General features: G+C 44.9%; 1 protein-coding gene across 18 annotated transcripts in view; it reads left to right on the top strand.

The window, feature by feature from the left end:
• Nucleotides 1–12,419, top strand: part of LOC134355640 (uncharacterized) — an 80,074-nt gene extending 67,655 nt beyond the window's left edge. For 12 of the 18 annotated variants that reach the window (XM_063065829.1, XM_063065836.1, XM_063065835.1 and 9 more), the window contains 2 exons: nucleotides 1,005–1,211; nucleotides 1,797–10,521. In XM_063065829.1, the coding sequence (XP_062921899.1) occupies nucleotides 6,683–9,316 (2,634 nt within the window). In that variant the 5' untranslated portion in view covers nucleotides 1,005–1,211; nucleotides 1,797–6,682 and the 3' untranslated portion in view covers nucleotides 9,317–10,521. Of the gene's footprint in view, nucleotides 1–1,004; nucleotides 1,212–1,796; nucleotides 10,522–12,239 lie in introns of those variants that run through there. The other 6 variants (XM_063065845.1, XM_063065846.1, XM_063065844.1 and 3 more) reach the window with 3 other exon arrangements.
• Nucleotides 12,420–12,845: the final 426 nt, after the last annotated feature.

Below are 12,845 nucleotides of genomic sequence, written 5' to 3'. Positions count from 1 at the left end.
TCTCTCTCTCTCTCTCTCCCACCCTCCCACCCCCTCACACTCTTTTTCTCTCCCCCTTTCTATCTCTCCCTTCTTCTGACTCCTCTTCTTCCAGAATTGTCTCCTAACCCTCTTTCTTTTGTGCCTGGTCTTTTCTCAGACTTTCCCTTTTACGGTTTATTTTTCTTTTCCTTCTCTCTTTTCACCGTCCTTCTTGTTCTTCAGTTATTCTCCTCCATTTCTCTTTAAAGTATTTCTCTACCCTGTTTCTCTCGTCCTTATCCCTCGCTCTTTCTCTTTCCATTTTCCTCCCCCTCTCCTCCACTGTCTTTCACAGAATCGCAGGATGCTGACAAAACTGAAGGAACCATTTGGCCCACAGAGTATGTACTAGCTCCACATGAGTGCAATCTAATTGGTTCCATTCCCTGGCCCTCTCCCCCAAACACTTCAAATTCTATCATATGTTAGACATGGTTATCGTCAACAACTCCATGATCGTGTCCTCAGTTCAGTCTGCACTTGATCACATGACTGGAAATTACTCTTTTTGGATTAGGGTCTCCTAACCTTTTTAATGCCATGGAGCCTTACCATTATCCTGGGGGTTCAGGGACCCCAGGTTGGGAACCCCTGATCTAGATATTTCCCTGATAGTGAGGTTAAATTGACTGATCTGTAATTTCTGGATTTACTTTGTATTTCTTTTGAATAACCTTGTAATTCCCTAAATATGAATATAAAGACAATAGGAAGATTATGGCCAGGGCCTTGGCAATTTCCACACTTCATTCCTTTACAAACTAGGTTGTATTCACATGGAGCAGAAAATTTGTCTACTTTAGATTTAGCGAGCAATTCTAGTAACCTCCCTTAATACTCTTTAGCTTATGTATGATCTTAACTTTATCTGTCTTTGCTGAGATTCAAGGAACCTCATCATCCATAAAGACGATTGACATAAAGTAATCGTTTAGTCACAGTCTCTGCCTCCGTCTATTGGGTTTCTTTATTTTTTATTGCAGATCAGCTCCACCTCTCCTTCACCAGTCTTTCTCCAGTTTGCATGCAAATGGAAGACCTTCAGAATATTTAAATTTAAATCCTTCTTCATGGGACAAAACAAGTCCAAGCTGGAGTGAGTCCCAATCCCATCCACTACAACAAGTTGAGTCTACAAGCTCAAACACAAAAGATTCTGCAGATGCTGGAAATCCAGAGGAACTCACCAGGTCAGGCAGCATCTATGCAGAGGAATAAAGAGTTGATGTTTTGGGCTGACACCACTCATCAGGACTTGAAAAGAAGGGGAAGAAGCCAGAATGGGAAGGTGAATGGAGTAAGGAAAAGAAGTACATGTGGAAGGTGATAGGTGAAGGGGAAGGTAGGCAGATGAAGTGAGAAGCAGGGAGGTGATAGGTGGAAAAGGTAAAGGACTGAAGAAGAAAGAATCTGATTGGAGAGAAAAAAGGGGAGGAGAAGGGGCACCAGAAGGGTGATTGGAAAGTGAGGAGATGAGGAAGGGGTAAGAAAGTAGCCGGAATGGGAATGGGAAAGGAGAGAATGGAGAGGGGAGAGAAATTACCAGAAGTTGGAGAAATTGACCTTCATGCCTTCTGGTTGGAGGCTACCCAAACGGCATATGGGATGTTATTCCTCCAACTCGAGAGTGGCAGTAGAATCTCAAGCTCCATCCACAACCAGTACCAATGTTGGTTACCTTATTATGACAGGAAATGGATTTTGTTAACAGTAAATCATTATAGTCTGAGTTTGTGAACTATGCAATATGACTAAAAGTACTTGTTTTGTTACAGATGTGTCTGAGGCAAGGACTCAGATATTTTTCTGCTGTTCAGATTGACCAAAAAACAGGAGCCAAAGCCTTTTAACGTCAGAGGATCAGCATGACCTCCTCATACTGATTTCAACATGGAATCCTATTTGTGATGAGCACCCGGTGGACTGCAATCTTTTCCGGCTCCTTGACATGTTTGTGAATGGTTGACATAATGGTCTCAAATTAAGTCATGTCTCAAGAATTTCAATTACTTAAGCATTGAGATGTTTATGTGCACTAGGGCTCTGTACAAAGGAGAAAGAAAAAATTCAGAGCTCTGGACACAGATTACAAATACCTCTCTGTCTAGACTTGACTTCTAATGTAATGAAGCTGTCACATCTTTCAACAACTCTGCATTTGCTCTAACCGTGATGCCGACACAAGCAGGAAAACCAAGTAAACGAATTCTGTAAGTGCAACACTTTCTCCATGTCTGCAGGTTTCTGTTTGGAAGAAAATGGCTAAAAGCAGCTTTTTTTACGATACGAACTTATGGATTTGTTAAATTCATTGGTCATATTAAACTCAATAAGCAGGAAAATGCATTTGCACTCCTATTATCTTTCTAATTCAGAGCTTTACTGGACGCAGTGGAACTCCAACATTGATGTGTAATATAAGGCTGTGTGGTTGAGTAAAGTGAATTATGAGTAACTCACAGCAGCCTAGGTGGCTGCAGATAATATTCCGGCTTCTAAGGTAACAGTGCGACAGAAGTAGAGGGAGAACTGTGCTTCCTGTAACCTAGTGCTTCTGCAATCACCGATATCTCCTGCACTCCCTTCTCCTCTGCATTTTGAAAGCAGAATGTAAAAGACTTGCACTTCAGTTGCTCTTGTCTCACCTCACAGTTCCTGTTGATTGGTCCAGAAGAAAAGAAAACTCAGAAATGGGATAAGTGGTCAGCTTAGTTTGTGAAACTAACATTGGCTAAGATAGCAAGACAACTCATTATTTGTCTTCAAAAGGTGATATGGAATATTAATATTCTCAAAAATGGATCTATTTGGGCTCCATTAGCAACTTATTTCCCAATAACTCATTAAAACCAGTACAGTTCTCCTTCAATATTATACACTTGTTAATGTAATTAGTGCGGGTTCTATGTTACTGGATGATGAACCTAGAGAATGTAAAGTCTAATGATAGCTGGAAAGATCCAGGAGTCAGTTCTCAGAATGCCACTGTCGTTGGCCGAATGAAAGATAGTGATGAATCAGCATATAGGAGGGAGATTGAAAATCTGGCTGAGCAGTGCCACAATGAAAAGCTCTCAGTCAATGTCAGCAAGACCAAGGAGCTGCTTAGTGACTTCAGGAGGAGGAAACTAGAAGTCTATGAGCCAGTCTTCATGGCAGCATCTATCCTAAAGGATCCCCACCAACCAGGTCATGCTCTTTTCTCGCTGCTCCCATCAGGAAGAAAGTACAGGAGCATCAGGACCCACACCAGGTCCAGGAACAGTTATTACCCCAACCATCAGGCTCTTAAACCAGAGGGGATAACTTCATTCATTTTCACTTGCCCCATTATTGAACTGTTCCCACAACTATGGACTCACTTTCAAGGACTCCTCATCTCATGTTTTTGATACTTGTAACACAAAGGTGGTCATCCAGCCCATCTATCCATTCCAGCACACAAAACATTCCCATCAATCCCATTTCCCTATTTATTTCCCTGTAATTTCTTCAGTCTCACATATCCATTAACTCTTCCCAATTCTCCCACCAGATACCTACACTTCAGGCCATTTTACAATAACTCATGAGATTAAATGAGGGGCTCCCAACCTTTTTCATGTCATGGACCAATACTATTAAGCAAGGGGTGCATGGGCCACAGCTTGGAGTCAGACCCAAGGGGGACTGCAGAACTGGGAAATCAGCACTGTTTGAAATGAAAGCTTGTACTTTTCAGGTGGTTACAGAGTGAGATTGGTTGGTAAGGATGTAATTTAGTAGCATGGTTCAGGTGTGATTGTGATCTGATCTGATCTGTAGAAGTTAGATCATACAACTTAATATGGTCTCTGCCCAGCATTGCACAATGTAATTGCTGTAATTAGTAATTGGCTTTTATGTCACATGTACCAAGAAACAGTAAAAGGCTTTTCATTGTGTGCTCTCCAGACAGATCGTTCCATACATAAGGACATTGAGGAAGTACAAAAATACAACAAAATAGCATTCAGGATATAGTGTTACAGAAAACCTGCACTGCAGGTAGAGAAATTAATTACAAGGTCATGACACAAGGTAGGTTGGGAGATCAGAGGTTTATTTTTATCAGATAGTGTTACAAACTTCCAAGTTGTAAGCTTGGGTGTCCCAAAACTGAGCAACGAAAGTGAACAGAAGGTTGTGAACTATATGCCTAAGTGACCGGGCATGCAGTATGGGAAAGATCTTTTCACAGGACAAATGGCCCAAGATGGATATAATTGTGCTTCATTTTGGGAAGAGGGCATTTTTGGCAACTTAGCACTGAAAAACATTGCCCAGAAGAAGGCAATGCCAAATGACTTCTATAGAAAAAAGTGCAAACAGCCATCATTGTCATGGGAAAACCATGATTGCCTATGTCATACAATATGGTACATAACAAATGAATGAGCACTGAAGCAATCAATCCTTGAATACTTAATTTTTGAGTCATTTTTTTCATTCGTCTCTGACAAACATGATTAGCCCTTTACTGTCTGATAAATTGGCTAAGCAAATTCATTTCCTTTTTACATTAAGCCACTACGAATCAATTCCACTACTCTTCCTCAAGGCTGTAAGTAGTGGTCTAGCCAAGAGATCAGAATGTGAGGCTTTGAGTCCACACCACCTTGGTGCAGTATGGGAAAACTAAACTAAGACTGTTGTAAGCTCCCCTCTGTAAGATTGTTGGTTGATGCTTCAATGTATTGCATGGAAGTTTACATAATGGATGGAAAACATTGATGAAGGAAGGGAAAGGTAGTGGACTTGTCTCATTGTCTACATGCAAGGCCTTTGACAAAATGCAACCTAAGAGGCTGGTTCAGAAGGTTCATTTGCTTAGTATTCAAGGTGAAGTAGTAAATTAGATTGGACTTTGGCTTAGCAAAAGAAGCCAGAGAATGGTAGCAGGTGGTTGCCCTTCTGACTGGAGGCCTGTGCCACAGAGATCTGTGTTGGTTCCATTGTTGTTTGTCATTTATGTTAATGACTTGGATGATAATACAGTAAACTGGATCTGCAGATCTGCAGATGACACCATGATTGCAGGCGCAGTGGACAGTGGAGAAAGCTACTTAAGCTTGCAGTGGTCCTGGAAAAATGGGCTGAAAGTGGCAGGTGGAATTTAATGCAGACAAATGTGAGATGTTGCACTGCGGGAGGACAAAGCAGAGTAGAACTTTGGAGCATAGGAGAATGAGGGGAAATTTGATAAAAGTATACAAAATGATGAGATCTATAGATAAGGCAAATGCAAGCAACACTCACAAAAAATGCTGGAGGAACTCAGCAGGCCAGGCAGCACCTATGGAAAAGAGTACAGTCGACATTTCAGGCTGAGATCCTTCATCGGTGCTGGAAAAAAAGATGAGAAGTCAGAGCAAGAAGATTGGGGGAGTGCAGGAAGAAGTACAAGGTAGTAGGTGATAGGTGAAACCAGGAGTGGGGAAGGGGAAGTAAAGATCTGGGAGGTTGATAGATGAAAGAGGTAAAGGGCTGGACAAAGGGGGATCTGATAGGAGAGGTCAGAAGGCCATGCAAGAAAGGGAAGGGGGAGGAGCACCAGAGGGAGGAGATGGGCAGGTAAGAAGATAAGGTGAGAGAGGGAAACAGGAATGTGGGAATGGTGAAGAGGGGGAGGGTAATACAAGAAGCTCGAGAAATCGATGTCTATTCCATCAGGTTGGAGGCTTCATAGATGGAATATAAGGTGTGTGACGAGAATACACATAAAATTAAGATGTTTGCTGGCCTGGGTTAGCATCAGTGACATCAGCAAGTGGTCTGCCACCTGCCCTCAGGGGAAGGAGAGATAAGGAACAATGGAGCAGCGTCTGGAGATGTGTAATGAAGGGATGGGGTAGAGAGAGCTGTCTGGAGCGGCTCCCCCCTTTGAACCTTGAACTGTTTGAAGTGATGGACAGGCGATACCCCAGCAGGGGGATAAAAAGGGACCGGTTTGCTAAGGCAGGACACACGCCACCCGAGGTAACGAGACCCTGGAAGCGGTACGCTTCTCACAAGTCGGTGAGAAGTACCAGACAACGGCCAGGGTGGAAAGGTACGATCAGCGGGAACCCGGTGTGTGTCCGCCCTTGCCTGGGTGCCGGGTTCACTGCAGAGGATCGACCGCATCTGGAGGAGGGGTCACAGTCGGTGACCTCAGGTGACATCACCAAGGACCCGCCCAAAATCGCCGGTCTGTGAGTGAAGCCGTGTATGAATAGTTGTTCCTGTTCTCTCTCTCTCTCCCCGCACGTTGTCCATCGCCATGGCAACGATTACTGCGAACTGAACTACTAAACTGGACTGAACTTTGAGTCACTTTGAAATTTGGTCATTTACCCCTAGACAACGATAGAGCTTGATTGATGCTGTTATCTTAATTCTGTGCACATGTGTGTTTATCATCGCTGAACTGTTGCATTTATTATCCTTTCGATTACTGTGTTGCTTGTTTCTTTAATAAAACTTTCTTAGTTCTAGTACTCCAGACTCCAACTGAGTGATCCATTTCTGCTGGTTTGGCTACCCAGTTACGGGGTACGTAACATAAGTGGGGTTCTCGTCCGCGATTTTGAACGCTAAATTTGGGACGGAGTAAATTGATTGGGTTAAAATTCCCGAAAGAAAGAAAAGACAAACAGCAGAAATGGAGACTGAGGAATTTATAAAGGCGCCGACCTTGGAGGCATTAGAGGATGCCAGGAAATCGGAATTGGTAGCTGTGGCCAAACGGTTGAATCTTGCTAAGGTGAAGTCGACAATGAGGAGAGAGGAGATACACAGAGCTATTGTAGAGCACTATGTATCTAAAGGTATGTTTCCCCAAGGTGAGCTGGGGGTGGTGTCTATTGAAAAACCTGCTGGAGACGCAGTACAGGTACAGCTTGAAAAACTGAGACTCGAGCACGAGTTCCGGGTACGGCAGTTAGAACACAAAGAGAAGCAGAGAGAAAGACAGTTGGAGAGAGAAGAGAAAGAGAGGGACAGACAGTTAGAGAGAGAGGAGAAAGAGAGGCAATGGGAGCGAGAAGAGAGAGGGAAACAGAGGGAAAGGGAATTTGAGCTGGAGAAGTTAAAGATAAGGGCCGAGCAGGGGCTCGTGCCGAACCAAGGTGGAGGGTTCCGGGCAACCCAGGAGGTTAGGCTGGTTCCCCCATTTGACGATACCGACGTGGATCGGTACTTCCTCCACTTCGAAAAAGTGGCTATAAGTCAGGACTGGCCGAGGGATAAGTGGGTTGTTTTACTTCAGAGTGTACTGAAAGGGAAGGCCCAACAAGCTTACTCAGCTTTGTCCGCGGAAGATGCCCAGAAGTATGAGGTGGTGAAAGAGGCCATCCTCAGGATTTATGAGTTGGTCCCGGAGGCATACCAGCAGAGGTTCCGGAATGCGAGGAAGCGGTGGGACCGCACGTATTTGGAGTTTGCCCGTGAGATGCAGACATATTGTGAGCGTTGGTGCGCCTCGAAAGGGGTAGAGGGGGATTATGACAGACTGCTACAACTGATCCTGATTGAGCAGTTTAAAGGTTGTGTCCCTGAGGGTATGAGACCCTACCTCGATGAGAAAGAGGCAGCCACGTTAGCTGCAACTGCTAAGTTAGCGGATGAGTATGCGTTGACGCATAAAATGAAGTTTGCCCCGAGTAAAGGCTACCAGAAGGGTAGTCAGGACGGCGGGGAGAGTCCGCCGGAAAAGTCAGAAAGTAAGCCGGGGACTAGTGAAAAGGATAAGGTAGACCGGGAGCAGTCTGGTAGGAAGTCTCCTGGGGTCGTCTGTTATAATTGTGGGAAAGTCGGACACTTTGCGTCCAGGTGCTTTGCCCCAAGGAAGGAGACGGGGAAAGGAAAAGCGGAAATTTTGAATGGCTGTATCGAGCTGTTAAGCGAACCGCTAGGGAAGGACAGGTCTGAAAAAGTCCAGGAAGGGCGCGAGAGGTTTACCTCGGCCGGACTGGTGTCAGTGAAGGAGAGGTTAAAACCAGTTCCAGTGCGGATCTGGAGAGACACGGGAGCGTGTCAGTCACTAATACTGAAGAGTGTATTAGAGTTTAGCTCAGAGACCCAGACTGGGGAGGTAGAGGTCAAAGGTGTTGGGGAAGGGACAGAGTCAGTCCCTTTGCACCAGATACACTTACAGAGCAACCTGGTCTCTGGACTAGTCACGATCGGGGTGAGGTCCGAATTACCGATGAAAGACGTGGAAGTCTTGCTCGGTAATGACATCGCCGGAGGAATCGTGTTCCCAGTCGTGAGATTGACAGGTCAGCCTGCCAGCATTGAGGCCCCGCCCATGGACTCACAGGTTCATCATGGGGCTGCGGTAGTGAATTTAGCTGTGGTGGTAAATTTAGCTGAAACATTTCTGCCAACCTTGTATGAGACGAGGTGTAGTGAGACAAGAGGCAGTGAGGGAGCTGGGACAGACGTAGCAGTAGCCAGGAAAGAATTTGTGCAGACGCAGGAGCGAGACGAGGGGCTGATGGTTTTTGCAGAGACCGCTCTCTCTGACACAGCCTTGACAAGGGAACTAGTAGGCTATTGTGCGGAGGAGGAAGTGCTAAAAGGGAAATCAAGTACAGTACCCGCAGATGAGGAATGGGGGGTGGTGCAAAAGAGTTATGGGGATGAGGTTTTTAACATGGCCCACGAGGTACCCCCCGGTGGACATTTTGCGGTGCTGGAGGAAACAGTTGGTGGAATCATGAAAGAGATTTACCGGCTGCCCAGGGGGAAGAATGTTATTGATCATGACCGACGCGAACTGAGACGGTCACCGGCTTTTGATATGCTAACAAACCTAGTCGGTGTTAGCGTGGAAATCAATGAAGCTAGGGGCCCCCTGATAAGAGGAAAAAACCATTTTGAAAAGATTAGAATGGGATCGATCAAATGGGAGAAGGTTATTGTTTTGGCCAGGTCTACTGATAAGGTCTCTCTCTTAATCCCCGAACAAAGCGAATCTTTAGAAGAAGTAATTAAACGACTCGCACCCGTGTGTTTGATTGTCCCGAGGAAATGCAAAGAACTGGGACGTTGGGTGATGTCTGTTACAATAGGGCAGCCTAGTAAAGAACACTCATATATAATGAGTAATTCAGTGACTAAAGGGCTGATGAACACAGAGGTGTGTATTGGCAATTTAATACGGCTGTCTGAAGCCAGCTTGATAGTGAACCTTGAAAAAAATGAATTCGGCCACACGAGGGTCACTTACCTAGGAATTGTGGTGACACGGGCAGCTGGCAGCGATGCAAGCTACAGTGCAGGCTATCGCTGACCTCCCAACCCCGACAGACAAGAGGGCCCTCAGAAGGCTCTTGGAGATGGTGGGGTACTGCAGGAAGTTTTGCAATAACTCTGCGGTCAATACCCATCCCCCTCCTACTAAGCCCTTGCGAGAGAAAACTGAGTCGGAATGGGACGACCCTTGTTATTGTGGTCCGGGACAAAGCCAAATGAGAGGTTACATTGATCGCAATTCATCAGTGTTTTTGGCCACTATGAAGTTTGCTGAGTTGGAGCCTGGTCTAAGGGATTATTAATAACACGTGTAAAAGGAACAGAAAATGTGATGACTGTCTGTCAAGGTGTTGACAGCTTCAAACTCGCTGTGTTAGCCAAATAGCTGATAAAGATGTATATTTGTGTATGTATCAAATAATGTATTCATGTTTGTAATTTTTACCTCCCGGTAAAAATCCTTAAAGGGGGGAAGTGTGACGAGAATACACATAAAATTAAGATGTTTGCTGGCCTGGGTTAGCATCAGTGATATCAGCAAGTGGTCTGCCACCTGCCCTCAGGGGAAGGAGAGATAAGGAACAATGGAGCAGCGTCTGGAGATGTGTAATGAAGGGACGGGGGAGAGAGAGCTGTCTGGAGCGGCTCCCCCCTTTGAACCTTGAACTGTTTGAAGTGATGGACAGGCGATACCCCAGCAGGGGGATAAAAAGAGATCGGTTTGCTAAGGCAGGACACACGCCACCCGAGGTAACGAGACCCTGGAAGCGGTACGCTTCTCACGAGTCGGTGAGAAGTACCAGACAACGGCCAGGGTGGAAAGGTACGATCAGCGGGAACCCGGTGTGTGTCCACCCTTGCCTGGGTGCCGGGTTCACTGCAGAGGATCGACCGCATCTGGAGGAGGGGTCACAGTCGGTGACCTCAGGTGACATCACCAAGGACCCGCCCAAAATCGCCGGTCTGTGAGTGAAGCCGTGTATGAATAGTTGTTCCTGTTCTCTCTCTCTCTCCCCGCACGTTGTCCATCGCCATGGCAACAATTACTGCGAACTGAACTACTAAACTGGACTGAACTTTGAGTCACTTTGAAATTTGGTCATTTACCCCTAGACAACGATAGAGCTTGATTGATGCTGTTATCTTAATTCTGTGCACATGTGTGTTTATCATCACTGAACTGTTGCATTTATTATCCTTTCGATTACTGTGTTGCTTGTTTCTTTAATAAAACTTTCTTAGTTCTAGTACTCCAGACTCCAACTGAGTGATCCATTTCTGCTGGTTTGGCAACCCAGTTACGGGGTACGTAACAGGTGTTACTCCTCCAGCCTGAGTGTGGCCTCATCACAGCAGTAGAGGAGGTCATGGACTGATATAGCAGAATGGGAATGGGAAGTAGATTTGAATTGGGTGGCCACCAGGAGATCCTGTCAGACAGAGAGTAGGTGTTCAGCAAAACAGTCTCTCAATCTACATCGGGTCTCACCGATATATAGGAGGTCACACAGAAAGCACTAAATACAATAGATGACCCCAACAGATTCACTTCACCCTTTGGGGTTATCTACTGTATTTCACTTCACTTGTGAGTCTGATGGGGTCATCTACTGTACACTTCACCTGTGAGTCTATTGGGGTCATCTACTGTATCAAGCGCTCCTGGTTTGGCCTCCTGTATATAGCTGAGACCCGACATAGATTGGGAGACTGCTTCGCTGAGCATCTATACTCCGTCCGCCAGAAAAAAAACGGGAAAACCAGGTGGCCACTCATTTCAATTCTACTTCTCATTCCCAATCTGTCACCCCATAGCCTCCTCTACTGCCTCACCATTCCCCCATTCCTGTTTCCCTCTCTCACCTTATCTCCTTACCTGCCCATCACCTCCCTCTGGTGCACCTCCCCTTTCTCCAGCCCTTTATCTTTTTCACCTATCAACTTCCCAGCTCTTTACTTCACCCATTCCCCCTCCCAGTTTCACCTACCACCCACCACCTTGTACTTTTTCCTCCCCTCCCTCAGCCTTCTTGCTCTGACTTCTCATCTCTTATTTTCAGTCCTGATGAAGGGTTCCCCACCCCCCCCGGAATGGCCCGAAACTTCAACTGTTTGCTCTTTTCCATAGATGCTACCTGACCTGCTGAGTTCCTCCAGCATTTTGTATGTGTTGCTTGGATTTGCAGTATCTGCAGGTTTTCTCATGTAAATGCATCCTCCCCCGAGGTTGAGTGAGACTAGAGAAGTAGAGGTCAGAGGCTAAGGGTGAAAGGCGAAATATTTAAGAGGAACCCGAGGGAGAACTGTAAGAAGAAATATTTACGAGCAAAGATTCAGAGTATAATGCGAGTGTGGGACAAGCTGTCAGCATTTGTGAAAGATGCAAGTTTGATTGCAAATTTAAAAGAAGGTTGCATAAGATGGTAGGAGTAGGGAGGTCTGTGGTCCAGGTGCAGATCAATGGGGCACAGCTGAATAACAGTTCAGCACAGACTAGATGGGCCAAAGGGCCTGTTTCTATGTTATTGTGCTCTGTGACTCTATGACTATCTAGCAGGGAAAGCACCCACCCAAGTAGAGAGAGGTAAATGTGTGTGGGACTGTATGAGTGGTACCTAAAGTAATGGTCAAGAATTTGTGAAGACATTTGAATAGTGTAGGACAGTATGAATTTAGGATAGCATTTTCAGAGTGTAAGGAATTGATAGAAAATTATACAATTATACAATTGCTTGTATAATTCAGGGCTATGTCTTATTGTACTTAAAGCACTTTCTAATTAAAGAAAGGACCATATTTCATAAAACAAGTTCAGTCACCTCAAAATGGTCCAAGGTGTTTGAAGCCAGTGGAAATATTTTTGAAGTGTAGTCACTGAATGAGTTGAGGAAACACAGAGCCAGTTTGTCTATGTCATGTTCCTACGAAACCAATACACATAACGAGTTCTTCTATTTTAGGTATTGACTAAGACAGTCATTGCCGACGAAACTATGAAGAGTCCCTTGCACTTCTTCAAGTGGGATCCTTCACAAAATCCTTAGAAGGCAAGTAGACTTGAGACAACACATACGAAATGCTGGAGGATCTCAGCAGGTCAAGGAGCAGCTATGGAAATGAATAAGCATTTGACATCTTGAGCCGAGACCCTTCTTCAGGACTGAGAAGGGAGGAGGAAGATACCAGTCTGAGGTGCTGTTAGAAGCCTCTGCATTTTTGTAACTACACCACTCCTTCAGTTCCACACAGAGTCCTGTAAAGAGGGAGGGATGTTAATGACCAGCAATGTATGGTTTTGGATTTGGTTTGAGTGATGGGGTGGTAGGGGTTGCTATTTTAAAACAGTGAAATTAACAAAAGTCAACAGAAAACTGTGAATGATTGAAACTTTATACTTTATTGTCACCAAACAATTGATACTAGAACGTACAATCATCACAGCGATATTTGATTCTGCGAAACCTGCTACCTGAATTACAAATCGATAGTAAATATTAAAAATTTAAATTATAAATCATTATTAGAAAATAGAAAAATGGAAAGTAAGGTAGTGCAAAAAAACCGAG

The sequence above is a fragment of the Mobula hypostoma genome, chromosome 13, assembly GCF_963921235.1.
Source record: "Mobula hypostoma chromosome 13, sMobHyp1.1, whole genome shotgun sequence".
Taxonomy (NCBI): Eukaryota; Metazoa; Chordata; class Chondrichthyes; order Myliobatiformes; family Myliobatidae; genus Mobula; species Mobula hypostoma.
The sequence above is the reverse complement of the archived record's forward strand: the minus strand, read 5'-3'. Positions and strand labels throughout refer to the sequence as shown.